This window comes from Tasmannia lanceolata, unplaced genomic scaffold (genome assembly GCF_043159265.1).
Source record: "Tasmannia lanceolata isolate RefF3 unplaced genomic scaffold, GAP_Taslan_0.1 ptg000023l, whole genome shotgun sequence".
Lineage (NCBI taxonomy): Eukaryota > Viridiplantae > Streptophyta > Magnoliopsida > Canellales > Winteraceae > Tasmannia > Tasmannia lanceolata.
The window spans coordinates 2,185,672-2,208,270 of record NW_027518700.1 but is presented as its reverse complement, the minus strand read 5'-3'; the positions used below and the strand labels follow the sequence as shown (position 1 = coordinate 2,208,270).

Sequence of the window (22,599 nt, the reverse complement as noted above, 5' to 3'; positions counted from 1 at the left end):
TTTTGGTCTATTTACAAGCAGTTTTCATTGGGTCACATATAAGGACATTTTGGTCTTTTACCAGTAAAAAAATCTACCATGGGTATTTTGGTCACAAATGGATGGCATGACAAATTTGCAAAATTCCCAGTGGACTCTATTTGCAAATTGTCAAACTACAAGACTGTTTCTGCAAATAAAGCAAAGTCAGGTCTTCTTTTGTAAAAAAGCCCAAAAACAAAAGGTGGTGAAGAAAGCTTGGCGTGTTTTCTGTAATTTTCTTTTGAAGCAGCAGCGGTGGTAGTTAATCATTCAATGACTCTCTTTCTCATGCAGGCGTGGGTATAAATGCAAAACCTTTGCCTCTCTCTCTCTCTCTCTCATGCTCAGGGTTTCTGATATTTTCTTTCTCTAAGTATATATCAGTTTCTGAGCAGAGCAGGACAGTTTGAACAAGGCCCCAATTCACCAAAGTTTCTGCAAAGCTTCCATGGAGGGCAGTATGCCAAAAGTAGCAAGGAATCTCAAGTGGGTATCTTTCTATTTCCACTTTTAGTTTCTTTTTCTCTCTCTCCTGGGTCTGTTCCTTTGACTAGGCTCTTACTGGGGCCTTTGAACGATTTTCCTATTTCTGAAATCAATGCGTTTATTTGGTTTTGATTGCTTTAGTGATTTGGTGTTTGAAAATAATACCTGCTTGTGTTTTTCCCTTCCTTCATAGGTGTGTGACATACTGCTATCAGTTGTTTTGTTTTATTAGCTATTGGTTTGGACTGAGCTTTTCTTTTTTCTCCTTTGCTTTGTTTTGTAAGCCTAATCTATGATTTGGGTTAGGGGTTTGATTGAGCATTTTTTAGTAGTAGCTAATTTTTGGAAGATTTCTTTTATCTATAAGTTACGGGTTTCTCAAGTTTTCCATCTCTCAAATCAATAACCTTTGTTCATTTTTCTATACGAGTTGGTTTTGAACTCAGTTTGGGAGATTTGTGAGTTTAATAATTTGGGTTTGATTAGATATTGTTCTTTGTTCAGTTTTATTGACTATCTGGGGTTGATTTGTCATCACTTTTTGGAAAAATTCTGCTTCTTGAGTGTTTTGATTGTTGTAGATTGGTTGATGTTTGTTTGAAAACACTTTGGGTAAAGGGAAAGATTTGTTGTTGCTTTTCTTGTTCTTGCTGTGGATGATTGATGGATTTGAGTGAGAATGATAAATTTGGGATGGAGAAGAGGAATGGGGATAGTTTAAACTACCATGCATCTAATGTTTCTTCGGACTGGCGATTTGGTGGTGGCAACCGTACGAATCCCTCCGTGGGTTTGGTATCTACAGACAATTCCATTCCTGTTTGTAAAGGGGATCAAATTGGTTCTTCCTCTTGCTCATATGTTTCCATAGCAGATTCATTTTGCCCAAGTATTTGGGATCACCCCAGTTCACAAAACTTAGGCTTCTGTGAAAGTAATGTTCAAACCAGTACAATCACCTCCAACGTATCAGCAATTAGGAAAGAAGTGGGTTGGAACCCTCCAAATTCCATAACAAAAGGGGGTGTCTTTTTACAAACTGGTGCTGGAATTCTCCCTCCGAGTTTATCTCAGTTTCCTACTGATTCCGCTTTGATTGAACGAGCTGCTAGGTTTTCATGTTTCAATGGCGGAAATTTTAGTGATATAGTGAACCCTTTTAGCATTTCTGAATCTCTAAGTGCTTATTCTAAGGATGGAGGGATCCACGCACCCGAGTTTTTGTCAGAAACCAGTCTGAAATCTGTCTCTAGGGGACAGAGGAAGGAGTTTCACATGAGTGAAGTTTCCAAGGACATTTCTCTTCCCGTTGATCATACTGAGGGAAGTCCAATGAAGAACGATAGAGAAATGGCGAGCTTTTTAAGGCCTTCGGATGAAGGGAAACATGGAATTAGGATGTCAAGCAATGATAGCGATGAAGCCGAGTTTAGCGGCAGTGGTCAAGATGAGCCATCTAATTTGGAAAATCCTGTCAGAGAGCCTTCAACAAAGGGACTTGATGCTAAGAAAAGGAAAAGAAACAGTCAGGTAGAATCCTTACAATATGTTATTTAGATGATAGATTGTTTCTCATGTTTTATCAACATTAATTTCTTTAAATATGTGTTATTTCCTTTTATCAAATGATCATACCTCTATATAGTGATCGATAATTTGAGAACATGTTTAATTAAATTTTTATCATAGGATATTGAACTAGGACAAGCCAAAGTACAACCACGAGTATCTACTGAAACCACAAAGAAATGCCTAGAAGCTAAACAGAAGGGTGACCAAAATCCTTCTTCATTGACCACTAAACATACCGGAAAGCTTGGTAAAGATAGCACTCAAAATTCTGATGCACCCAAGGAAGATTATATTCATGTTAGAGCTCGGCGAGGCCAGGCCACTAACAGTCACAGTCTCGCAGAAAGAGTAAGTTTTTTACTTGGGTAATTTGAATTTATCAATTCTGTTCTTGGGATTTCGAAAAAAAGAAGGTTGTTGGGTTGAAGTGGATTGGTATGAATCGCAGGTAAGAAGAGAAAAGATAAGCGAACGCATGAAGTTGCTTCAAGAACTTGTACCTGGCTGCAGTAAGGTAGTACTAGAACTGCTTTAGTGTTTTTGAGCTGAAATTTACAGAGATACATTTTGGTATTTTAAGTGTATGTTTTGAATCTCTGGTGTTTACAGGTCACGGGCAAGGCGGTCATGCTAGATGAGATTATCAACTACGTACAATCACTACAACGACAGGTTGAGGTATGCTTGTAAGATAAACAATTTTTGTTTCTCAAACAATTTCTGTTTGAGATTGATCCAATAAGACTAGGAACCAGTATTTGACATCGAGTGGAAAAACTTCTTGACATCTATGGTAATAGGAGATGTGCATAAGTTCATATTTCTATAACAATTGCCTTTATTTGTTCATTATAATGGGGAAAATGAAAAGATTTTCTTTTCTGGTTCCAGTTTCTATCGATGAGGCTTGCAACTGTCAATCCACGCCTGGACTTCAACATAGACGGACTACTCTCAAAAGATGTAAGTAAAATTCCAGATCCACATGCTATTTTTTCCTAGAGAAGCATGATTGCCTTGCCTATTTTCTTATTAGTTGAAATATGATTGAACAGCTTTGATTTTGCTAAGGCCTTGTTCATTTAAGATTATGACAACCGATTGCGAGTCCAAAACCAATTATCAGACTCAATATTAAGGTCCTGTTCGTTTCAGATTATGACAACCGATTGTAAGCCCAAAACCTATTATTGGACTCAAAATTACATTTAAATTTTGAGTCCAATAATAGGTTTAGGGCTTACAATTCGTTGTCATAATCTGAAACGGACAGGGCCTAAATGTAATTTTGAGTCCAATAATAGGTTTTGGACTCGCAATCGGATGCCATAATCCTAAATGAACGGGGCCTAATAGTTGCTTTATCTAATTTGAACTTTCTTTATCGCAGATTCTTCAATCACGAGCTGGTCCATCATCTACTATTGGATTTTCGCCAGATATGAGCGTGGCTCATCCACAGCTCCATCCATCTCAACAGGGGTTAATTCAGCCGGGGATTCCTGGCATTGGAAACCTCTCGGATGCTCTTAGAAGAACCATCAATTCTCAATTGAGTGCATTGAATGTATACAAAGAAACTACCCCTCAGGTTTCTCATCAGACATTACTTTATTCTTGTAGAGTCTTGAAAGGCCAATAACACGACTTGCCCGATTGGGTTTTTTCTCAGATTTTGGCTTTCTTTGTCATTATCTACAGATATCCAATGTATGGAATGATGACCTCCATAGTGTTGTCCAAATGAGCTTTGGCACGAATATCCCTTTCAACACCCAAGAGTTAAATGGTAAGCCTTGTGTTGACTTTCCCAAATGAAAGGGTATACCTCCGGTACAGCAGTGTTCATGTAAATCTTTTGTTTTTTCAGGTTCACTGCCTCCAGGTCACATGAAAGTTGAGCTTTGATCCTTGTGATGAACCCTCATTTCTGTTTGCATTCCTATATTTGAAGGCGATATGAAAATTCACATGATCCCTCTAAGGATCATTAAGGTCATCATTAAGGCGATAAGGAGATAATCTATCTGATTTTTTTATGATAGGAGATCTATATGTTTCTCTACTTCTTGAAATCCAGAGCCATGGCCGAGGGTTCATTCTTGTTGTATATTAAGCAAAGAGCGTATCTTCCCTGAGGATTCAGGTATACTATATGATCACATTTTTTTCCCTTATTTGAGTCCTTTATATATAAAGAGAAAATTCATGTATATGTAGATACAGTTGTTGGCCCTCTGAATTTGAGATGATGGTTTTTAATAGCTGTAGAATGAATTTCAGAAGCCATGTCATGAATGGAAAGAACTCAAAAGGGTTGTAGAATTGGCAGTGAATCTTAGCCTGCTCTTAGTCATGATCATATCTAATTTTGCTTTGATTCTGCAGTAGAAAAAATGGGGGTTTTAATTCCATCATATATTAACAAAATCTTTGTTATTTGTTTGATTTTTTTTTTCTTTCTATTCAAGGCCATGGGTTTTGTGTACTCAAAAATTTCATTTTCATCATTGGTAGGTTTAAAAATATTGGTTATGAGAAGTAAACATTTGAATTAGGAAGTTCATAACTGATTTCTTCAATGCTGGTTCTTTCCTCTCTTTTTTCCCAACAAGATAATGTTTCTTGCCATTACCTCAGATTATCCAACCCAAGGAACACAACTTAACTTTTGGTAATGGGGCACAATCATGTTTTGATAATGGGACGAATCTCCTTGTTTTGCAATTTTTAACCAGCTGTCAAAAGCTGCTACAATTTCCATATGGCCCTCAACAGCCAATTAGAGAAGTGTACCCAGCTCTCACCCTTACACATATTGCGGCCGAAATGGAAATGGACAAAAGTTAGATTATTTAGATATGAAATGTTCCTGTGCTGAAGGGGCTTACAAGAACTTGGGCAACCTCACTTTAATGGTTAGCTTTTAAGGGTGAGTTCTACCTAGGTCCCAATAATTGGTATCAGAGCCGGGGCGTGGTAAACTTGGCATACCCTCGAGGACGGAGAAAATCCCTCAGAGTAGATCTTGTAGTTCTCACATTGCTTCCACATGGAGAGGGGAGATTATTGGGGGTTCTACGCGAAAGCAAAGATCCCACTTAGGAAAAGTGAATGGATCTGGAAGGGCTTATAAGAATTTGGGCACCCTACCTAGCTTTTAAGGGAGAGTTCTACCTGGGTCCCCACAAGAAAAATAAATATTAAAATGGATAAATAAAGATTATCCTAATCTATCCCAACTACAAAATCTAAATTTGGTTGCCTAATCTACGACCAAATCAATCTAACGATCAGATCTTGTTATCTTGTGAGATTTGATATTATTCTTTAACTTAAAGCTCTTAAGCTCCCTTCTGACGGTAGCTCTAATTAGTCGTGAAGTCTTTGCTGCCTTGCATCTATGAGAAATTATATGATGCCCAACCGTCAAGTCCCGTGAAGGTGGTACTTCAAAAGTACCACCCTTGATTTTTGACCCAACAGCAACTTCTTAAAAAGTGGGCTGCTGTTGGACCAAATATCAAGGGTGGTACCGTTTTGATGGTACTTGATGGTCGGGCACCATATAAAAACTCTGCATCTACTTACAATCTGAGATCCATATGTCAATCGAAAAAGTACACTTGTTCGGATTATTTTGAATTTTTGAGCAGACTAAAAGCTTATTTAAACTCCTTTAAAAATTTAAGCCAAAAACATTTGGCAGACTGGATGAGAGAACACATTTAATAGGAACAATGATGGATAGGAGGTATTACATTATATTGTTTGTTTGATGGTTTGGTAGGACAGATTCAAAAGAACTGGAAAGTAACAGCACACACTGCACCCTATTCATTAGAGATCAAAATTCAAAAGACAAAAGTAAACGCCATGTATCCCAAAGACAGTATAACATGGAGAAAAAGGAATAGGGGACCTAAATCCTTGTGAATAGAAGTCATATGAAGAAATCCAAACCACTCCTATCATTAAGGATAATGCGAAAAATAATACAGGCTTATGATGAAGTTTGAAGGTAACAGGTACAAGAATTATTTAGAAAAAAAAAATTAAAAATCATCTGTATTCAGCTCCCTGTGATGGTTAATTGAGTAATGGATACCACAATCATTGTACAAGAAAACTCCCAAAATTACACAGCTTCCCCTTGGCCTAGTTGCTGTTGCTGCAAGATGTAAAGGAACCATTTAATTTTGTGCTTGACACAATAACCTTAGGTGAAAAAACATGCTCAATTAGCACTATTAAAGTTCCAATGAAGAAAAATGCAATGTACATGCTATAGATCAAGTAGTCAAGAAGTATAATGAATGGATCTTCTAATCAGCACTTAAAATATGTAAATAGAAAGATTTGATCCAAAAATCAAAGACGCGAAATTGCAAAATTTCATTGAAAAAACATCATAAGAAAAACAGTTTATTAAGAGACACAATAGGGTGTAAGCTTAAAATTTCTTACTCAATCTTTAACCGAAATGCTAGCTGGGGTGTGTTGCTGTATTTTCTTAACTACTGGATATCTGTAACTGAGTGTAATGGTCAGTAATTGCTTTGTGTAGTCAGGAAAGCTATAGAGAAGTACCTGTAACTGACTGCAGATTTCTATAACCTCGGCGAGAGGTGCCCAATCACCAAAATTCCTTTCAATAAACTGGTATGCAATGCCACTTTTTCCACTGCCAATTATGAACAATCCACCCTTGATTTCGCCTTCCCCTTTATAGTTGTGCTCCACTCCAGTAGCTTTGGCGCGCTTGTAATTAGCAATGGCACGAGGATTGAACAGAAATCCTGTTATGAACTTGTCTCTCAGCAACTCCCCCCCTCCAAGAGCTTTGAAGAAATCCAAACCTCGATCGAGAATCACAATGCCGCCCCAGTAGCGTGGCCAAAAATCTTTAACCTGAAACCATAACAAACAAACAAGTCCAATTTAGTAAAGAACAGTCCATCAAAAGAGCAAGAAGTTGGCTTTTGGAAGCATAGTTGCTAGAGTGGGAAGCGAGGAATTCAGAAAAGAGAAAATGTGGGAAGTGAAAAGCTCTAAAGAAACATGTGAGAAGCATCATTGAAAGTCAAAGTCAAATTTTGAAACATGCAATAAGCCTCACTAGAAGCGAACAAGAAGTACATAGAAAGAGTAGGGGGTTATAGTAAGTTAGGGAGGAAAGATTAATGTAGATAGTAAAGAAGATTTCACGACTGATTAGAATTACAAGTTTTAGGGATTTATAGTTTCACATATTTTATTCATGTAGATTTAATGTTATGTTTTTCTAAAAAAGTTCTACATAAGTTTCATTTGAAACTTAAGATGATTTTTTATGTTTTAAATATGCTCCTTCAACGTTATCAAAAGGAAAAAAAATACTCTTTTAGAAAATAATCACCCAAATAAGAAACGTACTCTTAATTATGAAGAAGTGAGTAACAACCTTTCAAAAAAAAGTGGAAGTGAGTAATAAGCGTGTGGGAAGCACGCTTCCCCTAAATTTGGGAAGAGAAAAGGATTTAGCTTCCGAAGTGAGTTTCTAGGGAAGCGAGCTTCCCATCCAACTAGGAAGTTTCCGGTAACTATGTGTGGAAGTACCTCGGAATCTATTTGTTCATGAATAACTGCAATAAGCTGAAACCCCAACGCATCAAATATAGGTTTCCTTGCATAGAGCTGATGTGCTTCAGCTCTGCACATGATACACCTGTAACATCATTTGAGAGAATCCAAAAACACATGCACTTCATTAGCTGAAAATGGAAGGAAATCCAAGAGTTAAATGAATAGTAAAGATAATTTAGAAAGCTGGCTTCAACAAGATAAGGTGTAGTTATCGAAGTTCAAATACCCCGGGCGTCGAATGCAGAGAAGTATAGCTGGTTTATCACGCCATAACTCCGAAGCCTTCATAGGTGGTGCCTTCCTCTTCACCAAGCGCTCCATGCCGATCTTATACTCTGGAGCAAGCTTTTGAACTGAGACATTCTCAATTGCAGAGTAAGGAGCAACATTATCGACCACAGGAGGAGGTTGTACACAACCACAGAAACTCGGTTCTGCTGGCGCTGAGGCAACAATCCCCTTAAAAACATGCCCTTCTTTGATATTAATGTTCGCCATAGATTGATCCACTGATCCTTCATAATATGAGTTTCCCCTTAGAGATTTCAAATTTTGCATCTTTCTGGAATTTACAGATGAAAGCTCACTTAGAGATCTTAAATTTTGCATCTTTCTGGAATTTACAGATGAAAGCTCGCGCCCATAAACACTTCCACTAACAGAAGGAGTGGTGTTTTTCCTTGGTGGTAGCCCACATGCACTTGCTCTTTCAACAAAGCGGGCGACATGGCCTCTCTTGATACCGAATTGCGAACAAAGAACCAAAGTACTTGAACTTAAAAGTTGAGGCAGTGATTTCCCAGAGGCTTCTAGCCTATCTCCATATTGCAACAACGAACGGTCGTGCAGATATGACCTAATCTCCAATGCATCCTAAAGCAAAACAGAACCAGGAAGAAAGGGGACAAAATAAGTCATGAAAGTTCTGATTGTAAGAAGTGAAACAGAATTCATTTCATATTAGAATATGGTCAATACCCTCAAAAACCTAAACTTAAAACAAGAAGAAGAAAAAGAAATAGATACTTGGGAGGGATTGGATTCCATTGCATCTCTGAGAAATACCTCCAAGGAGGAAAAACACAACCACCAAAACACTAATAAAAGTTTGATTCTATGAAATGGATAATGGGAACTATTTCATCTTAGAAGTTAGTAATCATGGAAGTTTTTCATAACTTCTATTTGGTGTTTTAGGAAGAAAATAAGATATTGAAAGTAAGAAGAAGAGAGAGGAGGGAGACTTTCTTCTTAAGTTTTTTCTCTCGGGGATATTTCTCTTGGGTTTTTCTCTGGTTTCTCTTGTGTACGGTTTTGGTTGAGAAGAAAGAGTAAGGTTTGCGGTTTGTGGATTTGGGGCTATAATCCATTGTAATCCTTGTATTATTTTCTTTCTTATAGTTGAAGATCATCTTCTCGCCCGTACACGTGGACATACTTCAAACCACATAAAATCTTGGTGTGCATCTTGTGGCTCGTTTCTATTTTACTTTTCTATTTCTTTGTGCATGGATCGGAATTTGCCCAACGGATTTTCTCAACAGTTTTGACCTACGAGTTGAAGGCTGAAACTGTTTTTATCAAGAAAGACTATCATGTTCAACATATGAATGCAAAGAAGAGAAAACAAGCAGCAACATAACAATTGAGAAAGAAATTCATTTTATCCCTGATGAAAGCCTGAAACAAAATAGGATAATACCAAGATAAATCAATCATGGAAAGTTTCATTTTCATTCTAAGAAGGAGGTGATAGATAGAAACCATCCCATCAAAGAATAAAATCACCCTCATATGACATCTTTGAAAAGTGAAAAACAAAAATCAGAAGAACAAAAATCATAATAGAACAAATCACAAACCATCTTTGACAAAAACAAATGGGGAAAGTCTATTTTGATAAGGAATTAAAGAAATTGTTCCATCAAGTTAAGATGGTCATATTCAAATGCCCAAATTCAAACAAATGTTTTGAGTGCAAAATGACCTTTTGGCGCTGAGTCATCTTCATCATATCCATATCTTGTGAATTCATCATCTTCAAGGTAGGTACATCATCCCAACCTTCTGCCAAAAGCTTTGGAACAAGTTCTTTGAGAACTCCATCCCCTACAAACTCCTCGACCGAAAAGGACGCCATTTTTGGAAGCAGAAAGATCTTAATCAGCCCTCAAGATAAGGGTCCAAACAGTTTTAAAACCTCTGAATAGTTTGCCAGATTTTCGACTAAATCAAAACTGGGCACTTATAAAAAAACAGAAATAATAAATAATTGTATCATGGAATAACCCTAAGCATTCAATTTCGACAATGTCAATGATGCAACAGTCAGCATAATGCAATTTTCAGGGATATGTAAATTTTGAATACTAATATTAAAATAACTAAAATGAAAAGGAATTTAAGGAAAGAAGAAAAAGAAGTACTAAATCCATAACAATCAAATGCTTTGAAATTCTGCAGTGATCCAATTCACATGAAATTCAGTATTTCAAATCCTTAATATCAAACTAAAATTAACAACAATGCAAATTTCTCAACTCATAGTGACCAAGTTCTATATTCTCAATGGCATGCTGCATCCAATTCTCATATCAAACTAGAATTATTGAAAATTATAAGTTTCTACATATTTAGGTAATGTATTCTACAGAGTGGCCAAAATTTGAATGACATGATACTCAATTCGATCCAAATCTTCTCAATGCCAAACATTTAAAGAAAGTGGCAAAATATTCAGATTACTTTGGTTACAAATCCTTATGGCTACTGATATTGCACTACTATGTTTTGATAATTGCACAAACTCAGCTTCTCTTTTCATTTTTAATTGGCTTGTGATAGCTTTTTGGGAACTGTAATAACCTTTTGTCAGCTGTTTAAATAATAAAAGACAAGCTGACTTATTGCAATTATCAAAACATGGTTGTGCCAACATCAGTAGCCGTCTTGATTACTAATACAAATTACCAGAAATATTGCCATAAATTTCTACAAAAAAGCTAAAATAACAAATTTAATTAATTTCTTTTAATGGGTTTTGGATTTAAGTAAGATTAAACCAAAAATCGGGAGATAACAGACAACAGCTAGAAAAAATCAAAGATACAAAGTGTGGAAGATGCTAAAAAATATTAGAAAAAAATGGGTTTGGTTTCGATGAAAGCGAAATGCTGAAAGAAAAAGATTATATAAAAAGAGAAGTGGGAGAGAGTTTGGAGAGTGGAGACAAAATGGTTTCGGATTGGATATGAATATTCGTGTTTGGAGAAGGTGAGGTGGCTGTTGGCTGTTGCCGGCCAAGAACTGGCTCGGTTATAAAATATAAAGACAGTAGAGGGGGCTGTCCCAAGTAAAAAAATGGGGGGCTAATACATCTCTTCCTCTTTTTTCTCTGTATTTTTATGCGAGAATTTATATGTTGTGTGAGCTAGAAGCATGGTTTTAAATTTCGACCGAAATTTTGCTGGGGACCGAAACCGAAATTTTGGAATTTCGGGTAATTTCAGAACCGAAATTTCGAGAAAATGGCTTTTAAAAAAAATTGTTAAAAACTTTCGGCCGAAATTTCAGAATTTCAGTCTGAAATTTCGGAATTTCAGTCCCAAATTTCGAAGCTTTATACCGAATTTCGGACCGAAATCATCTGAAATAGGTACCGAAACCGAAATTTAAAAACCTTGGGTAGAAGCATGGTTTTAAATTTTGACCGAAATCCGAAATTTCAGATTTCGGTGGGGACTGAAACCGAAACCGAAATTTGGCGAAATTTCAAATTTCGGCCAAAATTTCAAATTTTTGAATTTCGAGAATTTCAGTCCGAAATTTCGAGAAAATGTTTTTTTTTTCTTAAAAAGAAATGTTACAAAATTTCGTCTGAAATTTCGGAATGAATTAAATAAGCTTTTTAAATTATTACCAAATTTCGACCGAAATTTTAGTAGAAATTTCAAAATTTCAGGGCACACAACCGGTACTGAAACTTAAATTTTAAACCATGGCTAGAAGTCCAATATTTTTTAAGGAATTTCCTAGTGTCCATCGCAAAAGGCATTTCGTAGATGGTCTGTTGCATGTGACAGCAGCCACCTCATTAATGAGGACAAAATCTGCTGAAAAGGCAGCCTGTGTGGCTGCTGTCACATGCAAGAGACCATCCGCAAAAAGCCTTTTGCGATGGACGCTAGCAAAAGTACAGTGGGTCCCATTTCATGGGATGATCCAAACAGTTCATTTGTTTGGCCACAAAGTAAATAGTTTGTACCTCATAAATCATCACTGTATCAAAGCCTACGATTCTGGCCTGACCTTAACAAGTGTTTCCGTTCTCCGGCGGATGGCTGATCTAGCCATCCGCCCGGTAACCATCCATTCCCTCTGCTGCAAGTCCAACCCATGTTTCAGTATCTCTCTTTGACCTACTCACAAACAGCTTGTGGGCATTTGGCACCCATCTCTTTTGATGCATGCACACCTAATCTTTTCTCTTATTTCCCTTGCATTTATTTAACCCACTATCTTGCAAGTCAGCCTTCCTCTGTTTTTAATCAAAATAGGATTCTGTCTAGATCTCTACGTCTGCTTTCTATTCCATTTTCCCTTTGGATTAGATCATCTATTCTAAACCTACATCCCTGGTTTATCCCTGGTTTTATCCTTTGAAATAAGCCCACCTCTTGTGTTGATAATAGCACACCTTGCCTTTTTATTCATTTTGATATTTACACCCCTCTCTCTACACGTAGTCCAATTTCTTCATATGACTTTGATGTTTGCCGATAATTGTTTCCTTAAGCCGCTTAGTTGCCGTTCCTTTTTTTTACCTCCTTTTTTCTTCTAATTCTTCATTCTCCAAACTATTTCAGTTGAGGTGCTTTAGTCCATTGAGGTATATGCCTCAGACCCTTAGGGTACGTGCCTGAAATAGTAGCTACTCTACTCAGTTGAGGTGCTTCAGTCCATTGAGATGTATTCTCGGGCCCTTGGAGTGCGTGCCTGAGAGGGTTTCTTGCCCATAGAGGAATTTCGCCAATTTTGGCATTGGTACGGTCCATAGTGACCCATTTTATGTAGACTCGCCCATCGAGGCCTTGAGTCACATCTAGCCCATTGTGGCTTCCTTTCGGCAATCAGCTTTGGCGTACATTTGGCAAGAAGCATCAATCAAGACCTTCTTCATCTGCATGGTGTGCATTACACAAGAAGATTTGGATCATCATATGGAGATGGCTTTCTGGGGTACAACCAATTTACCTTGTGGCCCAACAAATGAATGGTTCAGATCATCCTATGAAGTGGCCCATACGGTACCTCTTTTAAAAATATTGGACTTCCCTCGTACTCTGCATAAAAAATCTTTTTTTATGAAGCTAGAGACATTTTATACCCGCCTTATGGCTTGAGTAGGGCTTTTGTTTTCCTTGTTTTTCAGCCTTTTCCCACCCTCTCCTCACCCGGCCCTGTTTGGATAGCAAGAACAAATATTCTTGGGATTTTTTTCTTTTCATGATTTCGTGAAAAATTAAGGACTATGGTTGATATAGAGGGATATTATCATAAATCAAGGGCCGCTCTAAATAAAAACTGAATACGATTTATTCAAGTTATATGTTTTGGGGGTTGATAAATTTGCCTCCTTTTGATACGCGGTGCAACCAGTACTCTCTCTCTCTCTCTCTCTCTCTCTCTCTCTCTCAACATGATGCCTAGGTGGGGCCCAACACCTAAATTATTCACCCATACTTATTGTGACAACCAATACAATACTCTCTCTCTCTCTCTCTCTCTCTCTCTCTCAACATGAACCCTTAGTGGAGCCAACAATGAATGGTTTAGATCTTCGGAGAAGGTAAACACCATAAAAAAGTGTATTTAAAAAAAAAAAAAAATTACTTGTGCTTACTTCATTCGAAGATCGAAACCGTTCATTTGTTGAAACAACCAATTACTCCAGAAGCTTAAGCTGTTAGAGCTGATGTTATTTAATCATTTATACTTCAACACTTTGTGCCCCTATTTTTCTTCTATTATCTTTGTGAATGTTTTATGTATAAACTTTTCACTTATTTTTCTTCTCTTTTTAACTGGTTGCTGAGTACGGTATACCTAAACTTTTCACTTATTTTTCTTCTCTTTTTAAATGGTTGCTGAGTACGGTATACCTAAATTTTTCACTTATTTTTCTTCTCTTTTTAATTGGTTGCTGAGTATGGTATACCTCTCTCTCCTACTCTTTTTTTAAACACACCTCTCCCCCATAAATATCTCCCTCATTACTCTCTTTTCTTTGTACTCTGCATTCCCTTTCTCTATAACTCTTCTCTCTCAACTACAAATCTTTTTTATCCAATTTATAGTGACGAAATATTTTCAATTCAATTTATTTTATGGACTCTGCCTTAACACATTACTCCATATCTTTTATCCAATTTATAGGCCACGTTTCTTTCGTAAAATAAAATGGGCATAAAACAAAATTTACACCCATTTTCTACTTAAAAATGGGGCGTAAAAAAAAAAAAAAATTTACGCCCATTTTACCCATATAGTGGTACATGCTTTGCCATGGACAATGTTGCATTGCATGACAAGTGCTAGGCCGATGTGGGGTGATATTAATTTATGGCACATGGTATGTTACATGATTCCCTATTTACATTTGGATGGCCCATACAAAATGAATAAAACATAACTTTGACTTAGAATTCCTTCACATTAAACAATACAAAATTGAGAAGATTAATTAGGACATCTTTTCTGAAGTGAACTTAATTTCTCATTTGGAAATAAGATTAACTCATCTGGGTCATGGAGGAAGAACTGTTTTAGAGTATTTTTTCTTTCTTACGACATTCCATGGGCATATATGAGATGAACTAAATTTCTCATTTGGAAATAAGATTAACTCATCTGGGTCATGGAGGAAGAACTGTTTTAGAGTATTTTTTCTTTCTTACGACATTCCATGGGCATATATGAGATGAACTAAATTTCTCATTTGGAAATAAGATTAACTCATCTGGGTCATGGAGGAAGAACTGTTTTAGAGTTTTTTTTCTTTCTTACGACATTCCATGGGCATATATGAGATGAACTAAATTTCTCATTTGGAAATAAGATTAACTCATCTGGGTCATGGAGGAAGAACTGTTTTAGAGTTTTTTTTTTTTTCTTACGACATTCCATGGGCATATATGAGATAATGATATAGTTTATGTATTTTATGAATGATTTTTTTTTTCTACATCTGGATCATCACGCGATAGACATTATTTTTTTATTTTTTAAATATTTTTAACTTCTGTGTGATTACCCATAAATTCAATCACAGTTATCATCTCCACTGAGATATCAGTCAATATATGAGATCATCTCTATCAACAAAACATTTATTTGCCAATATATGGGATATACCTGATATACTGGAATCTTTTTGGTCACATTAGCCAATAAAATTTACATATTCATGCCGAGGACAAGGGGCAACTGAGCACTAGCAGTTAGGGTTGCAACTTGGGCCGGGTTTTACCCGACCCAAAAATAACATGGGTCGGGTTTAGAAATCATGGGTCATGGGTAGGGCCGGGTTTTTAATTGGAAAACCCGACTCAATCTTGGGTAGGGCCGGGTTTAAAGAAAAAAGAAACCCGAAACCCGACCCGAGTCATATGAGTGCACTGTGACTTTCGTAAATATCTCTAGAATAACATAGCAAATCATTTTCCAATATATTGATACAATTGTTTTCATTGAGTAGATCTTGTTTGTTAAATTTTATGTGAAAATATAGTGTCCTTAAATTTATACACTTGACGACATAAATTTAGAGATGGTTGGTGTGAAGATTTGTTTTTTTTCCACAATCTTTAAAATTAGTTACTATCCTACGCTGAAAAATAAAAACCCGACCCGACCTGAGAAACTGTCTTGGGTAGGGCCGGGTTTTCCCGATGAAAAATTAGACCCGACCCTACCCGAGATAATTCTCGGGTTGGGTAGGGTTTTGGAAAACCCGACCCAAGTTGCACCCCTACTAGCAGTGATAGAGATAAATTTATTGGCATTGATGGAAGTTAAATTTATTGGCTCATATTTCCCTGTGTAACATGGTAGAAGTAGTAATAATAATGATAATCTGCTAGGAAATTTTGAGGAAAGTCATTTTGCGGCTCACTTTTTCAGGGAAGAACAGCCACGCATGTTCACTTGTTTAGCAGATTTTGTCTAATTCATTTGACGCGGTAGTTCTCTCCTGCAAAAGTAAGCCGTGAAATGGCTTTACCCAAAATTTCCTAGCAAGTCCCTATTATCATCATCATCATCATTATAACAAAAACAATGAGAGTTATTTATATAGTGACAGCCAAGGTTTTAAATTTCTGTTTCAGTACCTATTTCGGACCCTACCAAAATCCAAAATTTGGTATTTCGCGAAAATCAAATTTCGGAAAATTTCAGTTTCAATCCCCACCGATTTTGGATTTCGGTCGAAATTTAAAACCATGGTGACAGCTATATATAAGCATGGTTTTAAATTTCGACCGAAATCTGAAATTTCAGATTTCAGTGGGGACCGAAACCAAAATATCTGAAATTTAAAACCTTGTATATAAGCCCAGGGCTGCAATAGGGTCGGGTTGGGTCGGGTTTTTCAAAACCCTAGCCCAACCCTGGATCCCATTATCTCGGCCCTGACCCGCCCTAACCCTGAGTCAGGGCCGAAAAACCTCAACCCATTGCTCGCCCTACAGGGCTAAGTGTTGGCCCTGGTCCGCCCTGATTAGCCCTGATTGGGCCGAGCCGGGCCGGGCCTAGTGCAAAAACCTGTTAAGAGTGCCAAAAATAAAGCAACCACTTATCATATAGAACAAAATGATCAATAAACAGAGGAAGGGAACAAAATAAGACAATATGAATTCAACAACATGACAGGCAACAAAGACAATTAATAATAATAATCTAAAGAAACATCAATCCAAGATAATAGAAAACATTAGCAAAAGAATAATGCACAGATGGTTCAATTCTATAATAGAAAACTTAGGGTCGGGCCGGGTCAGAGTACCCGAGGCATTAACTCAGAACCCGACCCGACCTGAGTCAGGGTCTAAAAAAATGAACCCTGACCCGCCCTCAGGGTTGGAAAATCCAGCCCTAACCCTGTTCGGGCTCAGTGCGGGTCACTGACAGGGCCAAACTTGCACCCCTATATAAGCCGCATATTAGGCTTTGGTTGCGGGATGTAATGTTTCGGTATTTTTCTTAGCTCGGAGAAAAAGTATAAACAAGATTTTGTAACCCTGATATCGAGATAGTGAGACTCTCTTCTCAAGTGGACCTAGGCACATGTTAAAGTATAAAAGATTACAAAACGCCTTCTCCGACAGCTTAAGCTTTTGGAGTAATTGGTTGTTTCACATGGTATCAGAGCCAAAGGTCCTGAGTTCAAACCTCCTTAACAACAAAATTCCACATGCGATGGCCAAACCCAAAAGAGGGGCGACATGTGCCACATGTAGGCCAAACCTAAAATGAGGGGTGACGCATCAGGGGGACTGGTCTCCAACAGCTTAAGCTTTTCGAGTAATTGGTTGTGAACGAGTAAATGGTTGTTTTCACAGCACATAACTGTGGACCCCGATCCGAGATAGGCGGCGAGGGAACGGGTCCCTAACACCATCCGGATCATCCACGTGTGAAGGAGAGCTCTACCAAGGAACTCTCGAAACGGATGCCACCCTCACAGCATAGCATGAGTGGCGATATATAAAAGAAAGAGATACATCCTGATCAGGAGCCAGGGCTTGAAACCAAGATATATCTAAAAATAATTCAGAGTCGCCATCCATGGATGCGCCATGGAACCAAAATAAATGCTCTGTTTGCAATGGATAACCAGAGATACAAAAGGTCCGTGCCTGGTTACGAATGGGGAAGGTCTGAGAGCACCCCCGATTCGTCCGAGTGCAAGCACTTGGTCTCTTATGCCATTTATTATTAACTCCAAAGAAGTTTGGGTAAAAATCATATGAAATGGGAACAATCCTCAGGAATCGTCTACCTAAGCATGCATTTCCTGAGGATAAAATAATAAGCACACATAAAATGAGATGAAAGAAGTGCCACCTAAGCATAGCTAGGTTATGAATGACGAGCCTAATAGGTGTCTAAGTCCTGATGTGCAAACACATGCAAGCTACAGCAAAAAGGTATAGGATCAGTACGAGAAAGTAAGAAAACACATCAAAACATATAATAACGACATAATAAATCCTAAGACTCTAAATTATTAGCCCGAGCCCTCGGATGGTCTGGTATTCATCCAAAGAAGCCTACGTATCCCCGCCTCCACGAGAATCAAGGCAACGTAGTTCTTCGCACCTATTCTAAGCTAGGATGCCTAAGACACCTAGACCTCTATCCTAGACTCGATCTAAAAGACCGGACCAGTTCTTAAAGCTTCTTGTACGATTATTTAAATTCCTGTAAATTGTAGATTTTAGGACACCCTATATGCCCTAACTAAATGCAGGTTAGCCCTAAGCTAATGCAGGTGTTTCCTACAACCTATGTGTAACTAGGCTGTATGCCCTAAGGAAAACAATAGGATTGCTAACGTATCCAAGACCTAGTCATCAGTCGGCGATGTGAATCGCCAACTGACCGGACGGAGGCGCTCCTAGCTAGGACAAACTCCTAACTCTAACACAAACACACAACAAGCACAAAACAAAAGACAAACTCCTAACTCTAAAACAACACAAACAAGCACACAACAAATAAAAGACAAACTCCTAACTCTAAAACTCTCTATCTAGGACAAACTCCTAACTCTAGAGGAAGATCTTGTTGAAAACAAGGTTTTAAAGTTGAAGGGTTAAAGTATATTTATTTACAAAGTTTGGCTGGACCTGAGATAAGAATCTCAAGCTGCACTACGTACCTCGTGGAAGAGGATCAAGCCAACGTAGTTCGAAACGAACTCTCTACCTAACAAACACTTACAGCAAATCAACTATTTTTTATGCTTTAAGTTTCTAATGTTTTTTGAGATTTTTAATGATTTCAATGTTTATGGATTTTAAAATTTCTGATGCTTTCACCCTTCTGGCCAAAGACCGGAGGGAATATACAAAATGACACCTTAGGGACAAACCCTAGGGTGAAAAAAGGGAAACTATGCTCTAATAACACCGTTATAAGAGCAAATGAGTCAAAGACTCTCTAATAAGAACACAAAGGGAGTAACCGAGTCAAAGACTCTCTAATAAAAGCAACTAGAGGATAAATGAGTCAAAAACTCTCTAAAAGAAATGGAAACACGATTCGAAGACTCTCTAAGAGAGAAGAACACACGAGTCAAAGACTCCACTGACAACAACTAAAGGGTAGATGAGTCAAAGACTCTTTAAAAGGGAAAAGGAAATACGAATTTGCACATTTGGCAGAGGTAAAACACCCCACCGGGCCGGACAGCTACCTAGCCATAGGTTGCAACAAATGTGCAACCCAATACCCATAAGGATAGGGGTATGTTGCCAAGCCGAGTAAGGTGTTCTCCCAAAACCAGACGATGCACAGAGAGGAGGACTAACGAGAGAATGAGACCGGGCGGGTCTTCCAAACACACACAAAGATGGGCTCTAAGCAACCTTATCATTGCCCTTGCAAAGGGGGAAGCGAGGCTAAGACAACTAATTGACCAAATTGGTCTCTAATTAACAAAAGAACAAACTGAGGTGCAATCTCAGAGAGGATTCTACAACTGAGGCTTGCCTCCAAAGGAGGATTGCCTAACGAGACAGAGTATGTCTCCTAGCACAGGTTATAGTGTCTAAAGAAATCTAATCAGAAACCCAAAAGACTGTGCTAGTCTACCCGAAGAGAGGGAAAAGGATACCAGATAATCTCAAATTTTCAATCAATTATTATAAAAAACAAATCAAATATCAGCAAAATATGATCTACAACTAAAGAATGCACAACCTGTAGCAATCATAAAATAATAAACAACATTAATTAGTCCAGACCAGCCGCTGGATAGCCTAATAAAGCAAAAACAATGTCAAACACTTCTATGCCCAAACACAAACGCCACCCCAATATGGGGATGAAATCAGATGATGCTAAAGTAATCATCTGATATCATAATACACATGATAATATTTCTAATCCCGCCTTGAAATCAGACAGTACTCATGTCGATAATATCGAATAGAGTAGTCATCTGATCTCCTTCTTTCCTAAAAACAGGTATACATGGCACAACGTGACATTTGAATTTATCTGAACATATTTTAAACTGAATATGTACAGAAACTGTATTGAAATAGTAAGTATATCCAAGATAAAGCAAACTCTTACATCTATTACTCAAAACTTATATGAGCAATATAAAAATAGATGATACTTAAAAACATCAATGTGATCATCAGTTTCTTCTATTCTTTAAGAAATTAAACATGCAGATCAAAGTGCTCTCATCAAAAAATAACAGTTCTTTCTCAAAACTAAAAATTAGATATAAATAAAATTCATCAACTACTTTGTTAAAAAAAAATGATTATAATGAAGTTCGCACTGTTATATTACCATGAAGAGCAATTTATCTAAACAAATGTAACCCAAGGGTAAACATGAAGCTTTAGGTAGAAATTTTTTTATTACCATTGAAGTTACTGCTGGAAATAGTTTATTTCATGTGGGGGTTAAGACAAGTGAGATATTAACTAGGATTAAAAAATAAAAAATAAAAAATAAACCATTCAGAATGTTATAACATCTTTATGCTATATTTTCATGTAAAAGCACCAGCAAGATCACTTCAAATGATGAACTTAAAGTCATTTAACCTTAGAATTGAGATGTGGTCTCCTCTTCCTAATTTCTCATATGCATGCTGGAGCATTTACCATGATAAGGAATCAAACATAAGGAGCTATAATTACAACCCAAGACTCTTACTTAATTAAACCAAAGCTGTAAACACTCTCATATATTGATGATTCAAAAGCCGTCCCACCTTGGGAACCAATAACATCTATTTCATAAAGTAAATTGCCCATATGTGGAATGATATCAATAAAATATGCCAACAAATTTCTATTCTACCCATTGTTATAGAATAGAATTTTTATAAAAATGTTATTGTAGTTCTCTAATATCCCTATAAAATAAATAAACAAGAAAGATGAACTAAAACTGGCTATTACCCAAATTTGATGAGCTCTTTCCAAATGGATGAATGCAGAAATCACAAATTGAAACAATACACGCAGGGAATCAAGTTTACACTAATATCTTAGACTTTATACCATGATTATAGAACATATAGCCTACAAGACAGCTGCTGTGTAATATTTAGACAGCAATTATGTGCTTTTATCACCAACAGAATCCTAACAGGGAAAGAAATAAATTATATTAATAGAGTATAGAAACTCATAGGACAGAATTTGTACAAAACAAAGGCTGATCTATCATGCAGAAAAAGTGTTGAACCTAAATCAAAACAGGGCAGAACTGATGGACTAAACTGTGTTCAAAACAGGGTTGAATCTGTACTGAAATGGGAGTGAATCTAATCCAAAACAAAAGGCAGATTTTGGGGACATAACCTTTCAGATTTTGTCCACAAAATCTGTGCAAAAATTGGGACAGATTTCAAAGGCTGAACTGGACAAAATTGGGACATATTTTATAGGCTAAAATGGGCAAAATATGGAACAGATTTTATGGACTGAACTATGCCAGAATTGAGACAGATTCAGGGGTTGAACTGTGCTTAAAAACAGGGATGAAACAAAGGCAGCAATGGGGTTAAATCAGTGCCCAACAAGAGGTGAAGTAGGTAGACAGAATTATGCCAGAATTTAGGCCAAAACAGAAATAGATTTTATATGCATAAACCTGTGCTGTACAGAGACAGAATTGTGGGGCAGAATCTGTGTGAATTTGTGTTGAAACAGGGGTATTTGTGGACAGATTATGTGTGTGTGAATCTGTACTAAACAAAAATAGATTTGTGTCAAAATAGGGGTGAAACATAAACTGGATTAGTCAAAACAAAGATTGAATTTTGTCAAAGTAGGGGGCTGATTTTGCGTTCAAAACTGAGACAAATTCGTGGGCAGAAATTTGTACAGAAAATTGGCTAAACCTGTGCCAAAACAGGGTAAATTCATGAGCAGAAATCTGTGCAGATTTATGGGCAGAAATCTGTGCAGAAAATTGGCCAAAACAAAGCAAGTTTATGGGCAGAAATCTGTGTAGATTTATGGGCATAAATCTGTGCAGAAAATTGGCCAAAACAGGGCAGATTTGGGGCTAAAAGATGGGCTCAAACAAGGACGGATTTGGGTTCAAACCTGGGGCTAAAGTGGGTGAATCTGTGTTGAAACAATAAGCTCAAAATGTGTCCAAAACTGGGAGCTAACCATGGGCTATCAATTAGTGACCGAAGGAAATTCACTGTGATACATGACAATTTTGCAGAAAATTCCATAATCGTATTAGTTTAAGGAAATCACTCTCATCGTGCACACAAAGTGATCTAAATAAGCATTTTATAAGGACAGTGATTAACAATGAAAATAAAATCTATCCTATAGCCTAATTGAGGATACATTATTCTAAACGATTAAAATCACACCACAACTTCATTCTATTACAAAAATTAACTTGAATATTTTTTACAATGCAGCATATTAAATGACTTGAATTTTTAAACTTTGCAATTCTTATCAACAAATCAATTTTATGGCATTCGCTCGAGTAAAACAAAGAACAGATCCCCACCCATTTTCAACTGAAAGTCATTTTCTAAAACATATTAACAGCTTGTTCATCCATTTTTATAACTTCAATGCAAAAATCTAAATGCTAATAACTGTAGAC

The 22,599-nt window shown here is 37.1% G+C and overlaps 2 protein-coding genes across 2 annotated transcripts; one reads left to right on the top strand and one right to left on the bottom strand.

The window, feature by feature from the left end:
• Positions 1–260: 260 nt before the first annotated feature.
• Positions 261–4,415, top strand: LOC143856485 (transcription factor bHLH49-like). Its single transcript, XM_077366717.1, has 10 exons — positions 261–321; positions 417–507; positions 1,089–2,037; positions 2,197–2,427; positions 2,528–2,593; positions 2,689–2,757; positions 2,971–3,042; positions 3,470–3,670; positions 3,781–3,868; positions 3,950–4,415. Exons 3-10 carry the CDS (start codon positions 1,171–1,173, stop codon positions 3,985–3,987), a joined length of 1,632 nt encoding a protein of 543 aa, XP_077222832.1. The 5' UTR covers positions 261–321; positions 417–507; positions 1,089–1,170; the 3' UTR covers positions 3,988–4,415.
• Positions 4,416–6,027: 1,612 nt separating this feature from the next.
• On the bottom strand, positions 6,028–12,406 carry LOC143856345 (uncharacterized). The gene is made up of 6 exons (XM_077366539.1): positions 11,969–12,406; positions 9,692–9,906; positions 7,931–8,577; positions 7,678–7,786; positions 6,670–6,990; positions 6,028–6,250 (listed from the first exon to the last, which is right to left on the bottom strand). The coding sequence occupies exons 2-6, from the start codon at positions 9,842–9,844 to the stop codon at positions 6,218–6,220; spliced, it is 1,263 nt and encodes a 420-aa protein (XP_077222654.1). The 5' UTR covers positions 9,845–9,906; positions 11,969–12,406; the 3' UTR covers positions 6,028–6,217.
• Positions 12,407–22,599: the final 10,193 nt, after the last annotated feature.

Excerpts from the sequence above, each read along its gene's own strand:
- LOC143856485 (XM_077366717.1), top strand. The coding sequence starts at position 1,171 with ATGGATTTGAGTGAGAATGATAAATTTGGGATGGAGAAGAGGAATGGG. Across the intron at positions 2,594-2,688 it reads TTGTACCTGGCTGCAGTAAG|GTCACGGGCAAGGCGGTCAT; the intron begins GTAGTACTAGAA and ends TGGTGTTTACAG. Across the intron at positions 3,043-3,469 it reads ACGGACTACTCTCAAAAGAT|ATTCTTCAATCACGAGCTGG; the intron begins GTAAGTAAAATT and ends TCTTTATCGCAG.
- LOC143856345 (XM_077366539.1), bottom strand. The coding sequence starts at position 9,844 with ATGGCGTCCTTTTCGGTCGAGGAGTTTGTAGGGGATGGAGTTCTCAAA. Across the intron at positions 8,578-9,691 it reads AGATGACTCAGCGCCAAAAG|GATGCATTGGAGATTAGGTC; the intron begins GTCATTTTGCAC and ends GTTTTGCTTTAG. Across the intron at positions 6,991-7,677 it reads ATGAACAAATAGATTCCGAG|GTTAAAGATTTTTGGCCACG; the intron begins GTACTTCCACAC and ends TTATGGTTTCAG.